This window comes from Poeciliopsis prolifica, unplaced genomic scaffold (genome assembly GCF_027474105.1).
Source record: "Poeciliopsis prolifica strain line A6 unplaced genomic scaffold, Auburn_PproV2 SCAFFOLD044, whole genome shotgun sequence".
NCBI lineage: Eukaryota > Metazoa > Chordata > Actinopteri > Cyprinodontiformes > Poeciliidae > Poeciliopsis > Poeciliopsis prolifica.
In genome coordinates, this window is record NW_026562419.1 from 2626735 (window position 1) to 2650690 (window position 23956).

Below are 23956 nucleotides of genomic sequence, written 5' to 3' on the forward strand. Positions count from 1 at the left end.
CCATGTTATTTATACTTTCAGTTTGTTTTATTTGATTTTACTGCTATTTATGGTGTTTTTATTGTTTTATTCAGCGTTTCTTCAGTTTCTATTGTTAAACTCTGATTGTTTTTTGAAAAACATTTCAAACATTCACTGCTTTGATGTCAGTTTCTGTTGAGTTCCTATAAAATGATTCACTGTTTACCTGCTGAACACCTTCAGATCCAATCAGCAGCAGACGATCAAATTCTTCATCATATTTCAAATATATAGAAGTTCATTTCCGTACTATTTATTCAACTTAGACTTGTCAGATTCAGGTAAATTAGTGTTTTGATCCATTTTGGCCACAGATAAATCTTAAGGGATTTATATCTCTAGTCCAATGAAAACAGACCAACATGCAGCGATCCATCTGGTCTTTATTAGGTACATTATCAGCTGTCTGACAGTAGCTGTAAGTTCTTGTCTTTCTTCGTTTGGTTTTTATCTGTTAGTTCTGCTCATTGTCTCCGGTCAGAGCGATGCGGAGACTCCTCCAGAACTCCGGCCTCCTCTCCTCCTCTTCAGGCCACTCCAGGTAGGTGGTGGAGCTCATGAGTTTGCGCAGTTTGCAGAACCGTTTGGGGACGTCGTCCTTGGACAGCGGCTCCAGCAGAATCAAAATGGCGGCGTCTCCGCCGGCCTCAAACAGCCAGAAGTGGGAGAAGTCCAGTTCATAGCGGCACCAGTCGGACTGGACGAAGTTCTCGGAGAGGACGAAGATAGTACGACGACTGCGTTCGATGGCGCTCATGATGTTGTCCATGATCCAGTGACCAGGAAGGAAGTCTCGCTTGTGGAGGCAGAGAGTCAACGGGGATGTTGGAGTCTCAGAGTCTGAGTCCCTGTAACCAGAGACGAATCCAAGTCATCTTATGTCTTTTATTAGAAATACAATTTCAATAACAAGCCCAGGAACCAGGGAAGCATCTAAAACCTGTGAATATATGCTAGGAGACCCTTTGTTTAGCATTTTGAACTTCATGAGATCCAAGCAGCTCACCAAGGAAAACTTGGAACGATATTTGTTGCAGCTTCTGAGTCTAACGGGATTTTAAGAAGTTTCAACAGAATGTAAACATGATGCCTTTGTGGAATATGGTCTAAAAATGGAGAAACAATTACCAACCAATTCTGATCCCTTTAGCAGGTTTACCTCAGGACAGACCGCAGGATGCTAAAGGAAGCTTCCAAGAGCCCTAAAATACTAACTTGGGATCTACAGACGGTTAATTGTAAAGTCCAAGCTTTTACAATTAGAGAGAAACTTTTACATCGTGAGCAAGAAGGAAACTTGTGCTTGTTTAGATAAGGCTCAAATTTCACAATATAATTTAATTATCTGACAAAAAACAATGTTTACAAGGTGGCTTCATACATCCTATTGCTTCAGTATCACAGCAGTATGACATGTTCACTGACAGACTTGTTATTTTTCAGTGAAGGCGTCTGAACCATTAAAATAAATCAAAATTTACATGAACCCATTCAGTTGAGATATGATACAAGAGCCAAAGCAACGTGGAAACAGAAAGACGTTTTACCTGGGCTCCTCCAGCTCAGGTACCAGGAACTCTTCCACCCAGCTGGCATCTTGTTCACTGTAGGAAACAAAAGCATCAAAGGACAGCAATGGATCCGATCCCTCCGTGTTTCTGTTTCGCCGCCGTCGTTGGGAACGTCTCTTGGCCTTCAGCCAAGCCCAGGTCATCTTCAGGAACCAGAACGCGTGGCATCGCCGGAGCAGGCCGGCCACCAGAATCCCCAGAACCAGTGCGACCCCACAGCTGACCGACACACACAGAACTGGCTGGCACTGGATGATGGAGAGGCTGACCTGACTCACTGCCTCCCCCTGCAGGTAGAGAGGCGAGTCACAGACATAGGTCTGATGGTTGTCCGTTATTTTCACATCTCCGCTTCCTGTTAGCTGTGAGCGGAGGAATGCGACGAATTCACAGGAGCAAACGAACTTGTTGTGTCCCGCCTGGAGGTTCTCCAGTCGCCTGTATGACTGAAGGTCTGAAAGGCTGAAGGCGTTCAGGGTGTTTGACTGAAATGTACGAAACCAAAATGGATCAGCATGGAGAGCACAGAGACTCAAACTGATGATGGGATTTTACCTGAATCATGAGTGTTTGCAGATTGGGAATGCGCCCCCTGCTGGTAACCTCAGAAACTTGTTCCCACAAAGGTGGAGCTCTCTCAGAATTGGCAAAGTCAACGCAAATTCTTTGAGATCATTGTAGCTTAAATCCAACACCTTTAAAGAAGCGAGAAGGAGATAAATAGAAAGCATCTTTCAGTGGGAAGGTTTTCTGGTCTCTGTACCTCCAGAGATTTTGGAAGACAGGGCGTGACGATGGTCAGCTTCGCCCGGGAGATGTTCAGGTACCCCAGGGTGGACGGCCAGGAGCAACTGGGGGGCATGGAGCTGTAGCCGGTTCTGCTGACATCCAGCTGGCTGAGCTTGGTGAGCTTGGTGACCAGACGGCTCAACGTGGACAAAGACTGCAAGAAGCAGACAAACGTTCAGAGGTTGGCGCTCTGAGCAGTTTTACACAAATTTGACCTCAGGTTTAACATCGACACCTTCAGAAGGTTTCCGCTCATGTTTAAAACTCTGAGCTCCGGGAGAGTTTTGTCGCCGTCACACAGCATGTAAGACAGAGTCAGGTCGGTCAGCAGATTATCGGACACATCCAAGTACAACGTGTTCACCATCATCTGGGTTAAGTAACAGGATAACAGGAACAACTGGAATAAAATGAGAGCAGAGCTGTGAGGAAAACATTTCTTATGTTTAAACATTTATTTTAATGTGATTTGGGATAAAACCACACAAAAATACAGAACTCTTCTCACAATGACAGAAAATCATGAATTTAAAATAAAATGCTGTTTGGTTAACATGAATGATAAGATGAAAAATGATCAAACTATGATTTAAGAATGAAAAGCATCACAGCCTGATTCACATTACCACCATTGAAGTGTGATTTTTACCTTTGCGTTAATAATGGAGAGCTTCTTCTGGTACTGCAACAGATACTGCAGCTCTGAAACCATGGCGAACTTCAAAATGTCTAAAATTGTGACGTCACTGGCAAAGAACTCGTCCATGCTGCTCAGATCGGTCCGGTTCGCCGTTACCCACCTGACGCAGAGTCAGGAAAGGCTTTAGCCACATCAGATGACAAATACTCAGGTTTGGAAGAACAGTGAAGGTCAGAATTATTCATACATTATTAATCTGATTGGAATTAGTATTGATTTGAAATGTGACCCAGTAAGAGACTTGAATCCCAGCTTTGGCTCTCTGACTGTCTCACACAGTCCAAAAACATGACTGTCAGGTTAACTGGTGTCTCTAAGTCACCATTACTTCTCCGTATGTTGATGATTGTTTGTTCTTTGTCTGTGTTTCCATGTCAGACTCTTGCTCTGCTGAAGGGAGACTCCATGAACTCTACAAACTTTCAAGGATGACTGAGTACAGACAATGGATAAAGTTTGGACTAAAACATCTGGGCGGTGATGAACAGCTGCCCTGTTGGTTTCCTACCTGCCCTCGCCTGTCAGAGTTAAACCCTCAATGGAGAGGGATCTGAGCGGGACGCCGTCGATCAGAGCCAGCATAGAGACGCATGCTTCATCGGACAGCGACACATTGCGGAGAGACAGAAATCTGGAGAGAAGAACCAAAGGAGAATTAACGTTTCATAAACATTTTGCTCCATTTAAGTGTTTCTACCTGCAAAAAGGGAGGTTATTATCAAACCTGATCAGGTTGATTGAATCTTTCAAAGGCTGGACAGACACATATTGAGCCAGATGGAGATCTGACAGAGTGAGCCGAGTTTCAGGGTAGGACACGTCGTTGAGCACAGCTGCAGCCAACGCAGGGTTTGTTAAAAACGGGCCGTGAAGACTTAGGGTGACACGACCCAGAGGCCAAATGTCCCCAAAAGTACCAGCATCATACCTGCAGAGAGACAGAGTCAAAGCAAGAGGAAAGACAGAGGACCGATCAACACGGGTTTGGACTTTGGGTTTTATTTACCTCCATGAATAAACTGCTTGGCATTTATTTATTAATTTATTGTTTTTTAGCTGAAATTTGCCACTCAGCTGGAGAGGACATGTAAAAACAGGGTAAAGTCCAGTGAAAAGCAAAGATCACCAGAACCTTTGGAGAACTTTAAAAGACTCTGACAACGTCTCGGTGCTGGAAAGGGAAACCTGGTTACCTGTCCAGATTGTTGGCTTGAACTGTTAGCTCTTCCAGGTGGGTGACTCCTGATAGGTCTTCTCTCTTCAGCTCCTTCAGATCTGGACCGCCAAACATCAACCTCCTCAGTCTGGAAAGTCCAAGAAACAATGAAGGGGAGCCGAGAAAGCTGTAGGAGATCGAGAAGGACAAGAATGGCGATGAGTGTTTACCTGGTCTCTGTTTTCCTACAGGCCAACAACCCTAAACGTTTATCCTGAGCTACCATGGGATGGTTTGATTCAATCATATGCATGTGGTCAAATGGCCCATTCAAAGTCATCTGAGAACCCGTGGTAAGGCTTTAGGTTCTTCACAAGATGCCTCTGCCTCAAAGCGTAAGCTGCCCTCCTCACCTGTACGGATTGTTGATCAGGTTGAGATGCTTCAGCAGCTCCAGCTGGTTGAACCACTGGGGGTTGAGAAACGTCAGCTGGTTGTCAGACAGATCCAGTTCCTCCAGGCTCCACAGAGAGTCGAACGCTGATGGATGGATCTCAGCTATCTGGTTACCTGCAGGACAGAAACGTCTGCATTCAGAAACGCTCTGCTGCTCATTTCAGTGTGAATCCCTTGATTTTTACCCTGGAGATCCAGAAGCCTCAGTATTGAGTGTCCCGTCAGGTCGTCTTGGGCCACCATGGTGATGTTGTTGAAGGAGAGGTCAAGGCTCAGAGCTTGGTCTGTGACCACAGGAACATGGGTGAACCCCCTGAAGGAGCAGCTACAGGCGTGATGGAGGTCGCAGCGCCTGCAGGTCGGCCTCCCGTCGCCTCTGTTCGCCGCCTGATCCCGGATCAGCCACAGGAGGAGGAACGGCGCCAGAATCCTCAGATGCTTCATCCCCTGCAGAGACAGTCGGCTGTTCCAGTCGGTGAAACGCAGAGACAGGAAAATGAGTCAGATTTTTCCCATTTTGCAGCTCGTTTTACATGACTGCGGCGCAGAAGTGAAAGTCTGGCAGGAGGTGTGAGGAAATCATTTCATGAGGAAATCAAGTCTTTTTGGTTCCACAGTGGATTATTAACAGCATCCTATAAACACGTAGCAGTTAAAGAGGGAAGTTCTCTTGACGTTATTATGGGAATTCATAAAAACAGAGAAAGCAGATGTTGCACTTTGTGGTTAAAGCGCATTTGTCTGAAAAAATGAGTAAAATCTGTGCAGAAGATTCCAGGAGGGAAAACAAATGAAGTGGTGCAAATGAGCAGCTGGTAACATCAAATGACTTTAAAGAGTTTCTAAGCTAAAAGACACAAAACAAAGAGACAGAAAAAAGTAAAGAGGAAAACAGAAAACTTGTGTTTGACAGAGTGAGCAGCTGCTGGTCGAGTTGAAACGTCTGCAGCTGCTGGTCGAGTTAAAATGTCTGCAGCTGCTGGTCGAGTTGAAACGTCTGCAGCTGCTGGTCGAGTTAAAACGTCTGCAGATGTTTGAGAGCAAACAGTTTTGGGCTGCGATGCCTTTTCACAGGTTCCAGCTGAGGGTCGACTCCATGAAGCGCAGAGATGAGTCGGTTATTCAAATGAAACTAAACCTACCAGCATTCTTCAGGACGTCTTTATGGTGGGAATTGTGTTGAGTTTCTAATGTATTTGTGTATTAAAAATGACTAAAAAGGGAATACAATGATTTTTTTTAAACACAACATGTGTAATTGAGTTTCAGTACTTTGAGCAATATTAAATATTGTCTTTTCTAACTTTCTTTCTGTGTTTCATTTTCTCATCTGAACAATAATAACTGATAATAACCTCTAGAGGAAAAGCAACAAGATTAACAGGCTGTGTTGGAGAAACTTTTATCATTTATCTACTGTAAAATCTCTTTTTCAATAAGAGTAAAAGATTACAAAAAACAGCATAAAACATTAAACTTTGATGGATAAAAGTATTTTTAAACAGCAAAACATGCTTTCATCAGGACTCAGTGGATGTTTCTTACCTTAGTATCTGGAGAGATGAGATGAAATGGATGGCAGAAAATCAGAGTCGGAGAATAAAAAGGGTTTTTCTCCATCACAAGAGGAACTAAAGTTCAAGTGTAAAACAGGAAGTGAGCCAGCAGAGCAGTTTCGTAGTAAGCAGTCAGGGGTCGACAGACAGACAGGTGGACGTGTGCGAACAACCACAAAACATGGATCACTTCACAAAACCAACAGAGATGTTTCAGTGTAAGTTCAGGAATAATTAGACAAGAAAGTGTTAATTTTAATGTTTTGTTCTTTCCATATCAGGACCAATTATTCCTGCTCTTAATAAGGATTCAATCTGTTTTCAATCTGCTGATGCTGTGGATTTAATAACACAAAACGACATGGAAATATAGTTTTATCTTTTTTATTCTTTGCAGATTTTTGTCCTCTACAAATAATTATAAAAAATAAAATAAAAAATGTAAGAACATAAATGCAAAACCAAATTTTGAATGCAAAGCCACAATTTATAATTGTTCATTATGAATAAAAAGCATTTGTCATCAAGTCAAGTTGCTCTTTAGAAGATATTATTGGCAGAATAGTTTCAGCATTGTTCTTTTGTACGTTTTTTTATTTTTCAATATGCCCAATGCATCTTTTAATTGTGTTATTAATCTTATTCAAGGCATTATTTATAGTATGTTTTCCAGTTTCTATGGTTCAGTGATTCACCTTGGATCATAGTTTAACATTAATTACATCATTTATTCCCACTAAAACTGAGTGTAGATGTCTTTCTTAGTAGTTCAAACACCAAATGTCCCTCAGCATGAATAAATACGCACAGTGAAAGTCATGTTAGCTACTGCACAAGCTAAAATCCAACATCTTATTTATTTCCACTCTTGGGGGTTCAGCCAATAGGAACCAAGGAAAATAAAATCCACTTGTGGTTTGGTTGCTTTGCAAACACCAGCCAGCAGAATGCCCAACAGCGTTGCACATTTCACTTTCCCAAAAATACACAAATGGTTAAGTTTTTCATGAATATTTTGGTTAAGTTACACGAGAAAGTCCTCAGTGCATCTGATATTTTTCCTTCCCCTCGATGTTCAAGCTCTATTTGTCAGTCATTGTCTCCGGTCAGAGCGATGCGGAGACTCCTCCAGAACTCCGGCCTCCTCTCCTCCTCTTCAGGCCACTCCAGGTAGGTGGTGGAGCTCATGAGTTTACGCAGTTTGCAGAACCGTTTGGGGACGTCGTCCTTGGACAGCGGCTCCAGCAGAATCAAAATGGCGGCGTCTCCGCCGGCCTCAAACAGCCAGAAGTGGGAGAAGTCCAGTTCATAGCGGCACCAGTCGGACTGGACGAAGTTCTCGGAGAGGACGAAGATAGTACGACGACTGCGTTCGATGGCGCTCATGATGTTGTCCATGATCGGTTGTCCAGGAAGGAAGTCTCGCTTGTGGAGACACAAGGACAACGGCCCAGAAGAGCTGGTACCACTGGAACCAGCCTCACTGCTGAGAAAACAAACAGGAAACCAGATTATGGATCCACTTTCTACTTTATTTTAAGTACATGAAAGTCAGACTGAAGCCAAACTGACAGCGAATGGTCACATATTACCCACTGCATTGGACCAGAACCAAGCAGGAGAAATTAAGTGTTTTGGTCGCATAGTATGTAAATCCTCAAGACCTCAGACAATTGATCCATTGATTAATTGTAACAAGAAGGAACAGACAACATGGGGTTGAGGACAAAATGACCAGATTTTAGTCAATCATGAGAATGAGAACTGATTTCAACAGTTCGACTGGATCATGCAGAGCTGGACAAAAGCAGCTTGATCCAAAAACTTACATTTTTTAGAAGAATATATAAATATGTATGTTTGACTGAATGTTTTTCTTACATAAATGCATAGTTGATGGGCTAAAATCCTTGTTGAAGTATAATATGAGCTAAAAGTTAAAAATACTCACCTTGGCTCCTCCAGCTCAGGTATCAGGAAGTTTTCTACCCAGCCAGCATCCCTCTCACTGTAGGAGACAAAAGCATCAAAGGCCAGCAGCGCTTCTGAGTCTGCAGCTCTTCTTTGTCTTCGGGAACTTCGCTTTGCCTTGAGCCAGGTCCAGGTCATCTTCAGGTACCAGAAGACGTGGAGTCGCCACAGCAGAGCACAAAGCAGCAACCCAACTAACAGGGCCACGCCGCAGCTCACAGAGACAAACAGAACCCGGTGGCAAACCTCCACCGAGAGACGGACCTGACTCACTAACGCTCCCTTCAGGTGGAGAGGGGAGTCGCAGACATAGCCGTCCTTTCTGTCTGTTAGCTTGACATTTCCTTTTTGTTTTAGTTGTGACTGGAGAAAGTTAACAAAGTCGCAGGTGCAGATGAACTTGTTGTAACCAGCCTGGAGGTTCTCAAGCCGCCGGAAAGACTGAAGCTCTGGGAGGCCGAACATGTTCAGGGTGTTGAACTGAAAAGAGAAAGGCGTCACAGACTGGAGAATGCAGAGTTGACTTTATTTGGAAATACAGGATTCTTTCATACCTGCATTGTAAGCGTTTGTAGGTTTGGAAAGGATTGTCCAGCGGGTAAACCTAGGAACTTGTTCCCAGAGAGGTACAGTTCCCTCAGTAAAGGCAAGTCCAGGGAGAAACCTGTGAGATCGTTGTAGCTCAGATCCAGCACCTGTCAATAATGTTCACAGTCAGTTACGCATAATTTGGTTATAACTGCTTTGCATTTGCTGGCTTTGCTTCTGTATGGTTCAGTATCTTTACCTCTAGCGATCTTGGTAGACAGGAAGTGGTGGTGGTTAGCTTAGCTCTGGAGATGTTGAGGTATTTCAGAGGGGAGGGCCAGGAGCAAGCCGAGGGCATTGAGCTGTAGAGAGTTCTGCTGACGTCCAAGTGGGTCAGCTTCAGGAGGTTGGCCACCAGATGGCTAATCAGTGACAAAGACTGGACAGAAGTGGACAAAGCTTGAAACCAAGACATTCTGGTTCCTGGTAAGTTACACAGATTTGACTTTAACTATAAAGACACCTTCAGAGGGTTTCCACTTATGTTTAAAACTCTGAGTTCTTTCAGCGTTGGCGCTCCATGACAAAGCGATTCTGCCATGGTCAGGTCGGTCAGCAGATTGTCAGACAGATCCAGGTACTGCAGGTTCTCCAGCAGCTTGGACGTATCGCAGGGCATCACAAACACCTGAAGACAAAAGAAACTTTTAAAAGGAATCCAAATCATTTCTAATTAAATACAAAACTTAGTTTTGTTGAGACTTTGGTCAGAGCCTGGAAACTTTGGTTGCTATCAGCACATATTTACCTCGCAGTTTATGACGGACACCTTCCTGGGGTAATTCAGAAGAAAACCCAGCTGGAGGAATGAAACAAACTTGTAGACGTCTACCACCACAGCATTTCGGAGGAAGAACTCGTCGATGCTTTTGTAATCAGTTTTATTGGCTTTCTCCCACCTGCCACAGACAAACAGTGAAAGTTACACAGTCAGCTGATCACAAAACGTCAGTAACTGTAAGCAAGGAAAAATGCCAAATCATATCTATTCAAAACTAAGGGAAAAAATCAATGCAATGGACAAAACAGAAGGTCCTTTCTGACACATTCATGTTCTCTGGTGGAGCCTCTACATCAGAACAGTACCGATAAGACGGAGTTACAAACTTCAACAGATGAGATGCATCTGTTGCTGCAGGTTCTTCACCAGCCTTTCTAAATCTGAACTGTTGAAAATGTCATCCTGCGTTAGGACCAGCAGGTGTCACTGTCGCTCTTTTAGTACAATACACCAACACTACCAGTGTTTATGGCAGTGAGTTTTACAAGTTTTATCAGGTTTTTAAGTGTATTCCTCCTTATTTAAGTTTAGTTAAAACTGGGCTTCACTTTGCTCTGTTGGCTGATTATTGGAGATGTGTCAGTAATTTTACAGAGATTTGTTCAACATGGTCAAATTATTACTTTTGTTTTAAAAAAAATCCTCTAATCATAAATATAGATGTTGGTTTTGTAGCAAATTCCTTGAAGACCTAAAGATTTTATTAGCTTAGAACAACCTGATTTCTAAACATAAACCTTATAGATCAGTAGAGGAAATGATTTTCATCCATCGGGTGTTTGAACATCTGCAGGTTTTGGTTTCCTACCTCCCTATGCCCGTCAACGTGACGTCTTCCACGTGAAAATAGGAGAGCGGGGCTCCATTCATCACCATCAGGAAGTCGACAAGCGAGGCATCGGTCACAGAAAAGTTACGGAAAGAAAGAGATCTGAAGCACAACAACAAGAAAAATCAATGAGAGCATGTTTTACTGCAGGAACAATTTGTAATGATAATCCAACCTGATCCTCTTTTTGGCTGACTCTCTGAAGGACTGGACAGACTGAATCCCAGTCACATCGATGTCCTGCAGAACGATCGGAGTCTCAGGGTACGACACATCTGCAAGCACAGCTGCAGCCAAGGTCACGTTGGTGAGAAACGGACCATGGAGGCTTAAGGTAACACGACCCAGAGGCCAAATGTCTCCTAAAGTGCCAGAGTCATAACTGCAGAGAACGGAAAAAAGAAAGGAAAAGCCAAATATTAACTGGGAGTTAGAGGTCACTGCATCATGTGGGACGGATGTGGGAACACCTGGCCAGGTTGTTCGCGTGGACAGTGAGGTCCTCCAGCTCTGTGACTCCAAACAAATCTGTTCTCCGTAGTTCCTTCAGGTCTGGACCTCCAAACTTCAGCCGCCTCAGTCTGACGAGTCCAAAGAACATCGAAGGGGAACCAAGACGGCTGGAGGAGACCAGACAAGTTTCAGCTCCGTTTATGATACATCTAGTATGATTTCCAACTGAATCTAAAGACATGCTTTAGGTGAGGAACAATCTGTGCATGAATAAATCCGGAGGCATTCAAACATGTAAAAACTAATCCATATTAAACAAACAAGGTTTTTCTCTTGTCCCACCCCAAATTAAATATGGGAACAACGTGTCATGATTGGACAGTGGAGACATCGTCCCAGTCCTTCCACTGAGAGAATAAACTTTAAAATATTTCTGTTAGTTTATAAATCACTGGACGGTTTAGCACCACAATACATTAAAGATCTGCTGCTGTTGTATCAACCCTCCAGTCTTCTGGTTCTGTTCTGCTCAGCGTCCTCAGAACCAGAACCAGACATGGAGGCCATGTCTGGTTCTGACTTCTCTAATCTGGAACAAACCTCCAGAAAACTGCAAAACTACTCAAACTCTAAGTTTCTTTAAATCAAGGCTAAAAACTCATTTCTGGAGTTACGTTTGCGGGGCGCTGAGCTCCTTACCTGTACGGATTGTTGAGCAGGTTCAGACGCTCCAGAATCGTCACATTTTTGAGCCAGTTGGGGTTGAGAAACGTCAGCTGGTTGTCAGACAGGTCCAGTTCCTCCAGACTCCACAGAGAGTCGAACGCTGACGGATGGATCTCAGCTAACCGGTTACCTGCAGGCAGAGGAGGGCAGAGTACCAAACTGTCCTCAGGTAAGAGTAACACTACTTTCACTTATTCAAGTCAAAGTCAAAGGTAGCTGTCCAAAATTACTCAAGTAATAGAAAAACAATACAGAAATGAGTTGGTAGGAAGTCTCCTCAAGCACTGAGGAACTGAACAAGTAAAAGCAAAAAGTACAGACAGTAAAAATACTCCGTTACTCAAGGAAATGAATGTGAAAAGTTATTACCAAATGTTTCCTGCAGGACAGAAATGTCTGAATTTCACTGGGATGCAGCAAAACAGTGGTTACCATGGAGATCCAGAGCCCTCAGCCGGGAGTGTCCCGTCAGGTCCGTTTGGGTCACCATGGTGATGTTGTTGAAGGACAGGTCCAGGCTCAGCGCCTGGTCTGGTATCATGGGAACGCTGGTGAATCCGCTGTAGGAGCAGTTGCAGCAGAGATGGAGGTCGCAGCGCCTGCAGGTCGGCCTCCCGTCGCCGCCGTTGACCTTCTGACCCCGGATCAGAGGCACCCACAGGAGGAGCAGGACCAGGGAGCCCGGAGTCCGGCGTCTCATGCTGCAGAGTGGAAGAGCAGATCTGTTGAGCGAGACGCAGAAGTGAAACACACGTTGGGGAAGTGATTTGTTAAAACAGGAAAAGACTGTTGTTTTTTTATTTTATTATCTCACGAAGGCTTCATGCATCTGTCCAGAAGAAACCGCAAATATCTGAACCAGGTTTCACTTGGGCTGCTTCCCTGACACTCAGCTCAGGGTTAACATGAGACATTTTCAGTGAAACAGTATATTTACCACATAACTTCAATATCTGAAAAAGCCTTCAATAAAATATTAGAAACTCAAAATGACCTAAAATTCAGTAATTAAACTATAGAAAATTGATCAGATTTAAGCTTCACAAAACGATGCTTTCTCAATGATCAGCTGAGGAAGATGTTTCTCTGGTTCCAGTTTTCTGATTCTGTTCACATGCAGATTTTCTTCAGCTATAAAAGAAATAATTACAAATATTTCTGAATATTATAACAAAAAGCAAAGATGTGATTTGAAAAAACTAAATTGTAATAATAAAAGAAATTTCCCATGAATGTTTGCATTAACACTCTGATGATATGAACTCCTCTGTTCTGACCTTTCACACACTTTCAGCTACTTCCACCGATGTGAGTTTCTGCTGATCCTCTAATAGTTTTTTTCTCCATGTATGATTCTTGTTCCAGTTTATTTTCTCTCATTTGATCTGCTCAGCATCAGCATTGATTCTTTTTTGAATCAAATGTGCTCCAGATATGACCCACAGCTGATCTTGGACCAAAGTGAAGCTTTTGCCACTGCAGGTTCTGGTGTTTAAAGCAGATAAACCTAAAAGTTTTCATGCTTTGAACCCTTTACAATCTCTGCCAATATTTTTGCCATACTTATTTTAATCTATAAAATCCAAAATTATGCACAGAAGAAAATCAACAAACTTCAAATAAAAAAAATCTTCATAAAAATAATTAAAAGCAAACTAAACATTTACTAAAAACAAGGGCAGTTTAGTCGTGAAGTAACCGGTTCATGTTTGATGCTTTATATCTGAGTGCTGAGTTTCACCTGGTCAGAAATCAATCCGCTGATTTTTAATCTCTTACCACATTTAATAGCTTCTCTTTTCTTTTGTTCTCTATTTGAAACAGCTGAATGATCTCAGATGCAATCACAAAGTGGGAAGCGCTGCTGCTGAGATCCAAAGTTTTGCTGCATGACGAGAACACGCCTTACCTCGTTTGCTCCTGAGCAGCGTCTTCTGAAGGAGCAAATATTAAAAATGTCCAAAAATGAAAGTGACAAAATTATGTTTTCAACAAGAGGATGTTAAACTCTTGACTGACATCTGGAAGCAAGACTAAAAAGGGGTAGTAAGCAGTTAATTTGTGGAGGAAACATCCTCCAGTGTAAGCAAACGTAAAACAAGTCGGACCAAATCACTTCAAAATACAAAAAATAACTTTTCAGCTAAAAACTATTTTTCTAAAATTAAGTGTGAAAGCAAAGTAAAGCAGCCAAAGGTCGTAAACTGTGTGGGTTCCTGTAACATCATATGTAAATGTCAAGAGGCACTGGACCATAACCCTAATGTCTGCTTTTACAGCCCTACTGACAGGATTATTATTACTCTTTTTTTCAAGCTTATAAAGTCAAGATTATTTATTCATATCCTGCTTCTCAGCAAAAGAGAGAAGTGGAATATTCTCCCATTTCAAAATGCTTTACATGGTAAAAATATAAAACAGTGAACAAACAACAACAAAAGACAAACAACAGTGGCAAAATGAGGAGAAGTGATGGAAAGTTGTAATCCAGATCAGAATTAATTAATACTCCAATTATTATTTCAAAGTGAACTCTAATCAAATAGGTTTAAGTAAGTCACAGTTTCAGCTGTTGCAGATTCCAGGAAGTTTGTTCCAGATCAGTGGAGCCTAGAAACTGAATGTTTTTGTAATTGACTTTATGTATCTTTGAATGTTCAGAGCAGATTCTCAGTTTTAGTTTGAAAGTTCAAGTTGAAACAATTTCTCTTTTCCACAACATCTCTCACTTCATTCTAAATTTGATCAGTTCTGCTTCTTGTTCTAGTTCCTGCAAAAGCTATTTATTATTAATGACATTGTAATCTGTCGAGATGCATCAGTAAGTTTGTGTTCTCACAATGACAATAACGGGGCTGTTTTGGATCAGATTCAAACGACTTTAGAGATTTTATTCCACATTTCTACGAAGTCTGGGAGAAAAGATCCATGTAACCCAGATTTGAACAATACAGAGGAAGAAGATAAAAATGTAAACAGATAGTATCTGAAAACAGAAACCTACAATGTGAAAAGAAGTGAGATTTTCTGGGAAGAAACCAAACAATTGTATGAAAGTGATATTAATAAAAACACAAACCCAGACTTTCTGGCAATGATAACTTGAGTCCTGAAAGGGTCTTTCATTAATGTACTGGTCAATAATAGAACAAAGACATGGGAGCAGGTGAGGTTTATTGTTATTGTGAAATTAGAGTCTGGAGCTTGTGTCGAGTTCATGGAACAGAAACAAGAATCTGCAGAATAAAAGTCAGGGGAGCAGCAGAGACTCCAACATTTTGCCTCGTCCAGAACAAAGTCAGTTCACATTGGGGCTTTTCAATTTACAATCAAATAAATTTGAATTTTGTTTTGAATATGTGCTTTAATTAGGAATCTCTTTGTTGTAAAAGTAACTAATTTGTATTTTTTTTCTGCAGATTCCTTTTTCCAGCCTGTTCCACCATCACCACCATGACCTTTCTTGGTGTTGTTCTCACGTTTTGTGGCGTATTGACGCTGACCCGAGCCGGGCCGATTAACTCAACCCTCACCAAGAGCGTGGGGTTTCTGCGACCAGAAGCACCTGCAATGCACGATCTTCCCCGGGATGTTCTGCCCTCAGTGCGACGCCAACGGGAACTTCCTGCCCCAGCAGTGCTCCGGTTCGACCGGATACTGCTGGTGCGTGGATATAATCACCGGAGAGGAGATCCCCAAAACCAAGACCGCACCTGGAGTCAGGCCCATTAACTGCGGTGAGTGGTTTTGTCTGAACTGACAGAATATAAGAGCCATGACGTTTCCTGGTAGGTGACTATGTTTTTTTATCCAACCATATTGCAGACACCAGTGTTTATTTTACTGGTACATATTTTATTAAAAGTTAATATTTTTCTATGTAAAAATCTTTTACATATACATCAACACCTATGGCTAACAGGCAAGTGCTCTTAATAATCATAAATTATGATCTTTTCCAGCCGTGACCTCTGATTGCATTATGCCTTTTAAAAGAAAGAATAATACAAAGATTCTGTTGATTCTTTGAGTTCTTTTATGTCTGTATCATCTGTTTTTAATGTTTGTTTTTATTTCTCTAGATTTAAAAAAGTACACTAAATTTGAGACTAAAATGAGTTAAAAGTGAAATAAAAAAAGGACTTTTCAGCTCATATGATGAAATGTGTGTCTGTGTTTTGCAGCACAGAATTTGCGCTGCCCATATGGATGGACCAGATTCGGTCGTCGGTGTTTCCTCTTTATCGACACCCCAAAGACATGGCCTGAGGCTGAGGTGGGGTAAATTAAGCATCTTTGAGCTGTTTATATGTGGTAAAAATCAGATATTTGGAAACTGTCATGTGTTTTTCTGTACAGTTTTACTGTCAGTTCGAAGAAGCAAACCTGGCGTCAGTCCACAGTTACGAAGAGAATCGCTTCATCCAAACTTTCACCAGAGGAGACACACACAGCTTCCCAGAAACCTGGATTGGAGGAACTGATGCTATACATGTATGGAAATCTTTAAAACATCATTTACCACTGAGAAATTCTCTTTCAAAGATAAACCGAGTCATATTTAAAGCTTTTGTATGATTTCTTTCTAACATAAAAACAATTATTTTCCCGATAAAGTCAGACCAAAATTTGTTTGGTAACTCAATCAAATGTAATTATCCTTCTTCTACAAAGCTGTTGAACATGTTTAAGCAGTTTGACACCAAATGATGTGCAGTATAGTTACGTATAGTGGTTTGTATGAGTTCATGTAATTTTGTTCCAACAGCTTGATTTCTGGATGTGGTCCGACGGCTCCAAGTTCGACTATGAGAACTGGTACAATGACGACCACAACGAGACGGAAGAGCGCTGCCTGAAGATGAATTATCACTGTAATGTCTAACACACATACACACACAGAAGTTTGTATTTCTACCCATGTTAGAACTTTTTATTGACTTCCATTCAATTTAGTAAATATATTTATACCTAAATGTAGTTCCTAACCATGACATCTGTAATAAAAATGAAGGTCTGCCACGGAATAACTTGAGTTTTGTTACCATAATTACCCATCTAGTACATACACCAGAAAGGGCCTTGAATCTGCAATAAACAAGAACTCACACACACACACACACACACACACACACACACACACACACACACACACACACGCACACACACACCCCTATATATATATATATGAAAACATGTACACACAGAAACACACATAACATTATGTCTTTCTATCCTCACAAAGACTCATTTTTCATTCATTACTATATGAAGCTGTTTTTCAGTTTTTCCACAGAACTGCAACACAAAAATAATGTGTAGAAAATAAGATACAATGTTTCTACAACTTATAAATTGATACATTAGTATTTAAATACTTGTAGTTTGGAGACAGGAATTACCTTATAATACTGGTTGATTTTGTATTCAGTGAAGTTAATGATCAACATCTCTGTTTGTTTCCTGACTGCTTGTTTTTTCAGATACCCTGAAGTGGTCTGCTGCTCCCTGCGACCACTATCTCCTTTTGTTTTGTTCCAAGGACAACTGAACGCATCTTCAGAAATTAAACCTGAGCAAAAACAAACCCGACCCGTGTCACTAACTGCGGTTCGAGAAGCACAGAAGCTGCCATTTTTACCAAACACATGCAATTTTTGTTTGTTGTATAAGAAATAAAAGCAAAGAAATAAAACCAATAAAATTAAATAAAGCAACAAAACCTGTTGTAGTGTGAATCAAGTTAGACAGTGGTTTCACAGAGAATAATTAAAGGTCCAATAATATAAATTTTCCATTAAGAGTTGGCGCACCTTTTTTACCTGACCCTTCTACTTTCCCACTGTTCAAAACATAAATGAAGGTCCCAAATGTTGCAATAGCTTTACAAGGCCAGTATGTGGCAGTATAAAATCCCCACTGAAAGACATAAACAGAAAAAAAAGCTAGACAAAATGCTAATTGTAAAAGGTAATGGCAATATCTGCATGAAAACCTAAACAAAAACCTCAGGGTGATGCAGACTTACTGGTATCTTTGCAAATATGTGACATAAAGTGTTCACTGAACATTATCTGCGTATTTCATGCACATTTTGGGGCAGACAAAAAGTGAGGACTTGGTTGCTCTGGTGTGGGCAATAAATTATAACTTCAAGGGGAACATTTTCAATACTTTTGATGATAAATTACTGATATTTTATACAAATTATCCAAAGATGTCCACTCTTCTGAATTTATTTGTTACATTTCACAGCTGTTGAGCTGCAAACACAAAATTCTAATACTGGTTTCAGCCGCATTTAGTCAGTAAAATAAAACAAAAATTGACCCATTTTACTTCAGCTACTGTCCTCTTTATGTGGATTAAAGAAAGCAAAATGTTTCCTCGTTAAGTGGCTGAAATGCTTGTTAGTGCAGGTTTGTGGATGTTTGTGTGGGTTGTTGTTTAGTCATGCGATACTTTTACCCTTTTGGACTCAAACAGCAGTGACTCTGAATGAGAACTTCCAGGCAGTAACATGCTGTGTTTAACTGAATCATCACTGAGATCATAATGAAGTCGATCAATAATACCAATTCAGAAAAACAAACACAAATATTACATTATGGCACAGAAAGGATGAAAATCAATGTTTAGATGTCATGCAAGACAGAGTGTAACTGTAAATTTGTTTTCGTCGGCTTTATTTATAAATGCTTCAGTGACTGTGAGTAATAGTTATAAAACTATGCAAAATACCCCAGAGTTCATCATTTTATCCAAACGAAGTCCACATTTCTGGACTCAAAACCATTAAAATGGGTTTGTTTTTCTGATCCATTTAGAAACTGATGGTGATATTTATAAAATTTAGAGATTATCTGCTGCAACAATTATCGCATTTGAGTAATAAAATGTTTTCCAGTGAAAATTAAAAAATCTGAGTCTTTTCTGTCTGCCTTTTGCTCTTTTTTGCACATATTTTGTGATATTTGATTTTTAAAACATGATTTAGCGACATATAAGTGTTGAGGCTTTAAAGTGCTGTGATTATGAAACCTAAAATCTTTCAGTTTTCAGTGGGAAATAACATGTTGGACTATTAAGGAAATAATTTTGTTGCAGATCTAAAATTGCATCCGATCTGAAATAAAAAGCATGTTTCATTTATTTCTGTTTACTTCAAAAATTTGAAAGTGTTTTGATGTTACATGAGTCATCAGACTGACAGTAAACCACATCATTACCTCCTTCAATCCATCCGTTAAACAAATTGTGACTCCTCTCTCCTTCTGCCCTTTTGTTCCTTGGCTGATTTCAGAGCTGAGTCGGGTTTGGTTGGACCGACCTCAGCAGACGGTTACTGATCAACTGCAGCGGATCAATAAAACCTGGGGGAGGCAGGTGGCGCAGAAGCTCAGAGGATAAAAACCTCAATAGCAGAGACCAGAGGGTCAGAAGAAGGAGGCAGAGAGAGGAAAAGTCACAGAGTTGATGATGAAGACGTTACTGGTTCTATACCTGTGCCTCTATGTCACCTGGGCTCAGGACGTCTTAGAATACGACGACTACGACACGGTGAGTCAAATCAGCCAGAGAAAAATAAATTCAAGTTGTCTCTGCTTACCAGAGACAATCTAAATGTTTTTTTGTTCTGATTATTATTGGTAGAAAAGATAATGCATTTTATGGTATTTATTTTGTTCCTGAAAGATTACCGTTTATTAATTATTGTTTCAATTAAAATGTCAGCAATGGGCTTTTATTAACGTGATTCATGATGTCTGATAATCAATCCAGCAAGCAAAAAATATGTCATTAAATCATTTGAAGAGACTAAAAACAACTAAATTATTGGTACTTAAAAAAATTCTAATTTTAAAATATAATTAATATTCATCCATCCATTTTCTATACATCGTTGTGCTGCTGCCCATTTCCAGTGAACTGGACCGGTCGCCAGTTTGTCCCAGCGCAAAATTATTGTGATGCAAGTCATATTAAAATAAAATCCTGGTAGATGTATCAGATATAATTTATGGATTCATTAGGTAATTTTTTTTCATCTGTTTTAGGGAATAAAACTTTTAGCAGAATCATTAAATTAAAAAATTCCAGATTTTTAAAAAGATTGTGATTCAAAAAGTTATTTAAAATTTGTGATGGTACAAAACATTTTTTTATGCATTTATTAAAATTTTATTTGATCATATTAAATCATGTAAATTAAAAAGCTATACACTGTAGAAAAATAAAATGAGAAAAATTCAGAATTTTTGCAAATATTTGATAAAACCAATAGATGTAAACTTTACGGTTGAATTTCAGCTTACTGACGTATAATTTTTTAAAACTTTAATAAATAGCTAATTCCTTTTACATAATTTTGTCAAACTGCTGAGTTAATCAGTTTTTCTTCACAAAAATTTGTTTTACATCAGCTTTTGATGCAATCAAAACATGCATTTATTTTTTGTCTTATTAATCTTCGTAAACTACGTCAGCACACAGAAAATAAACACCAAAAAAGCAGAAGAATTCCTAACAATTATTTGTAATGTTTCTTCACAGGACGCCAAGGCAAAGAATGCCACAGTATGTAAATCCATTTCTCTGGAGGAATATGTTACATGATGAGAACTTTGTCATGTTTACCTTAACTTTGATATTAACGCTGTTCTCTGTGCAGAGTGGAGGATTAGCCGTTGATGCTCGAGGTCATCGGCCGGTCAGCGGACGCAGAGACTCTTACAGCCCAAACCGATATTCCCCGCCACCAATCAGCTCAGGAAACAGGTAAGCCCCGCCCACAGCCTCACCTGACTAAAACACTCCAACACCTGGCGTCAGGATGAACGGAGCGAATCGTACATTATCCATACTCATATTACTGGAGACCCACATTAAGGAATCAAGCTAGGAAACTGATAAAATCCAGGAAATGCTGAGAAAATGATTAAATAGTTTAACTAAAAGTTGCATTTAAATTTAGGGCATTATATTCCTATCCTGCTCTTACCCAAGTCCTGTTGTTCGCATAGGAGGAAATAGAATAAAACGTTTCTGTAGTTCTTCTGTTTTTAGAAAAGAAAATCTACAACAGTTTCTTTTAAAAGAAGCTTAATGTTTGTTTTTTTTTTCAAAATGAAAATATAAATATACTTTATATTTTTAATTCATTTTCTTAACTTTCAAAATTAAACACCATTTACTACATAATTATCTTTATTTTACAACTCCACAAAGACGATTATCTGCATATTTTATAAAACTAAATGCTACAGAAATAAACTGAAATAAGTTTAATAACACAATAGCTTGTTAATAGATGTTTAAAATGGATTTTACAATGAGAAAAAAGGCAAATGAACCAGTTTCTGGTCTATTTTTAGCCCAAAGGTTATTTATTTGCTGATATTCCCATTCTAGTCAAAAACCTTTAAATGTCAGTCTTGCTTGGCCCATTTAATGTAAGTTGTCCAAATTCGGACTCCAAAAACAAAGAGTCAGAATGAAAACTTGCCTTGCTGTTGAGTTTCCAGTCGGTTGATGGTTTTCCGGTGGTTTTCTGTTCAGGTACCGCGGTCGGCCCACTCCAGCTCCCGTCGGCCGTCTGGCGCAGGAGAAGGAGGTGCAGCCTGATGCGGGAGGATGCACGCATGCCTCAGAGGCGATGGTAGGAAAACATCTTCAGCATTCATGAAACAAGACTGAACCAAGTTTTAACAGGATTTTACTCATCAATCCGTAGATTTGACTTTATTTAGTTTGAGTCTGAGAAATCAGCAAAGAAGGATTTCAGAAAATTCTTTGAGTAAATGTTAACAGTTTAGAAAACAAAGAGGATTTTGCTTCATCAGTGTTTCGTTCTCCATCAGGGTGCTTTGTGTCCGACTGGCTGCGAACTGAAAAACGCTCTGCTGAAGCAGGAGAGGAACGTCAAAACGGTAAACTTCACTCGTTTTCTTCAAGTTATTCAAGTGGAAAGTTTTTTTTAGAAGATCATCTCTGAAGATGCTTCAAGAATAAAACCGTTGCGCTGCAGATGTTAATTTCTCATTTCTTGATCTTCTTCCTGTCAGGTTATTGTTGAACTCAAGCCTCAGATTGAGGAATTGTCCCGCTCGTCAAACAATGTCTACAACTACGTGAATGGCATCTCCAACTCCCTGAGGGAGACAGCGAGTCTTCAGCAGTAAGATGCACAATACGATGCTACTTTAAGTCAAACCGTTGTTTTATTTAAAGGCATCCCTGCTTGTTTATTTTATCACTAGCTGTCTGCATGTTTGGTGTGTGGATATTTATTTTGGACAACAAATTTCCCTTTAGAATGTGTTTTTTTTTAATAGAAATCTCGGTTGCAGTCTTTATAGACGATCACTTCTCATGTTTCCATTCCTGATGTTTCCAGCCAACAACCAGGTGGTGAGTCAGTACACCGACCAAGTGGAGGAACAACACGCCTACATCAAGGAGACCATCGACACGGTCTTCCCCTCCAACATCAGAGTCCTGCAGGTCATCTAGTTTTATGACTTGTTTTATGAAGAACCAGCATGACAGACAAATAAAGAATGTTGTTGTGGTTACAGGGGGTGTTAGACAAGATCAGGCTGAAGATCCAGAAGCTTGAAAAAGCGATCCTGGCCCAGAATGAGCAGTGCAGGGATCCGTGCGTCACCAGGTGTCCGATCCCGGTGGTTTCTGGTGAGTGAGGACGGAAAAATGTTTTTCACAAAGAGAAAAACAATGGGGGACAGAATTACCTCTGGTTTTCATTGATTACCTCCCTTCGTTGCGATCCAGGTAAGGAGTGTGAGGACATTTACCGGCGTGGAGGACGAGACTCCCAGATGTATCTGATCCAGCCGGATCCATTGCTCCCACCGTACAAGGTCTTCTGTGATCAGACCACCCAGAATGGAGGTCAGAGTGCAACTCATTCAGCAAGTTCAGAGTGTTTTCAGTTAAACTCACAGTACTTTTCAAAATGTCTCCTTCCAGGATGGGTCCTCATCCAGAACAGGCTCGATGGCAGCGTTGACTTTGGCCGCCGATGGGACGAATATCGCCGTGGTTTTGGAAACATCGCTTTTGAATCCTCCAAGCGTTTCTGCGAGACTCCTGGTAAGACTTTAAACAACTGAAAGAACTGAATCCCAACCATGAAGCTGAATGTCACACTGTCCTGTGTCGTCATGTGACAGGCGAGCACTGGCTGGGAAATGACCGCATCAGCCATCTGACCAAGATGGGCCCCACTGAGGTTCTCATCGAGATGCAGGACTGGACAGGAGCCAAGGTCAGTCTTTTCATTAATGTGGTGATTTTTATTCTAATAATCTAAAGTATAAGTCATCTTTCATCTTTGAATTGTGAAAACTTCAACTGAATCTAAAGCTTCCCGTTCCTTTTGCTATAAGGTCTACGCCCAGTACCAGCAGTTCACCATCCAGACTGAGACTTCCAACTATGTGATGGCCGTCAATGGTTATTCTGGTAACGCTGGGAACTGCTTCCTGGAAGGAGCTCTGGAGCTGTACGGAGAAAACCGCACCATGACCATTCATAACGGCATGATGTTCAGCACCCACGACAGAGACAACGACAACTGGTAGGCAACCAAGCGAACGCTGAGCCTCACGGCTGTTGCTTCAACTATTCCTGTTGGTCATCATTTCCTGTCCATGTCTGCTGCTTCCAGGACGCCGGGCGATCCCTCCAAGCAGTGCGCCAGGGAGGACGGCGGTGGCTGGTGGTACAACCGCTGCCACTCGGCCAATCCAAATGGGCGATACTACATGGGCGGAGCCTACACGTCAAGGATGGCAAAGCACGGCACAGACGACGGTGTGGTGTGGATGAACTGGAAGGGCAGCTGGTACTCACTGAAGGCCATCAGCATGAAGATCAGGCCTTTCTTTGCCTCCAGATGATCATGCAACAAGGACGGGCACGTGCAACACAAACAGGAAACTGCCAAAATAAAAGACCAACAAAAGAGTTTTCATCAACGGATCAAAGTCCTCAGTAGATTTGGAAGAAAACCTGTTTGTCAATAAACACAAACATATTTATACACAACTAGGTTTGAGTTTTTAAAAATGATGCAAAAGCAACAAAAAAAGTTTTATTCTTATATTATAAAAATATTTTCAAAAGGTTATATTCTTGAAAAGAGGAGAAATCCGATTTGTTGTGGAAACGTATGCTGTGACTGATCTTGTTGTGCGTGATGACGTCGTTTGCATTAAAGGAACAGTCCATAAAACTGTCCTGCGCTACTCAATAAACACATTGAGGAACCTATCAGTATGTTTTATTAATCCCATTCATTTCCAGGTAACATGAAGAAACATTCTGATTAAACATGT

General features: G+C 40.8%; 3 protein-coding genes and 1 pseudogene across 3 annotated transcripts; 2 read left to right on the forward strand and 2 right to left on the reverse strand.

The window, feature by feature from the left end:
• Positions 1-387: 387 nt before the first annotated feature.
• Positions 388-6253, reverse strand: LOC129376776 (toll-like receptor 2 type-2; annotated as a pseudogene).
• A 475-nt stretch (positions 6254-6728) lies between these two features.
• LOC129376764 (toll-like receptor 2) lies at positions 6729-12297 on the reverse strand. The gene is made up of 11 exons (XM_055056334.1): positions 12030-12297; positions 11571-11727; positions 10889-11038; positions 10594-10800; positions 10398-10520; positions 9557-9707; positions 9272-9436; positions 9008-9187; positions 8775-8915; positions 8201-8700; positions 6729-7732 (listed from the first exon to the last, which is right to left on the reverse strand). The coding sequence occupies exons 1-11, from the start codon at positions 12295-12297 to the stop codon at positions 7339-7341; spliced, it is 2436 nt and encodes an 811-aa protein (XP_054912309.1). The 3' UTR covers positions 6729-7338.
• Positions 12298-15148: 2851 nt separating this feature from the next.
• LOC129376673 (ladderlectin-like) lies at positions 15149-17313 on the forward strand. Its single transcript, XM_055056260.1, has 5 exons — positions 15149-15334; positions 15782-15873; positions 15957-16091; positions 16366-16471; positions 17081-17313. The coding sequence occupies exons 1-5, from the start codon at positions 15187-15189 to the stop codon at positions 17146-17148; spliced, it is 549 nt and encodes a 182-aa protein (XP_054912235.1). The 5' UTR covers positions 15149-15186; the 3' UTR covers positions 17149-17313.
• Positions 17314-19015: 1702 nt separating this feature from the next.
• On the forward strand, positions 19016-23891 carry LOC129376569 (fibrinogen beta chain-like). The gene is given in 14 exon segments (XM_055056166.1): positions 19016-19157; positions 20151-20174; positions 20269-20375; positions 21156-21255; positions 21458-21526; positions 21662-21753; positions 21755-21774; positions 21994-22100; positions 22175-22289; positions 22389-22508; positions 22587-22709; positions 22790-22884; positions 23006-23196; positions 23287-23891. Coding segments are annotated over 14 exon segments (1479 nt in total). The 5' UTR covers positions 19016-19073; the 3' UTR covers positions 23519-23891.
• Positions 23892-23956: the final 65 nt, after the last annotated feature.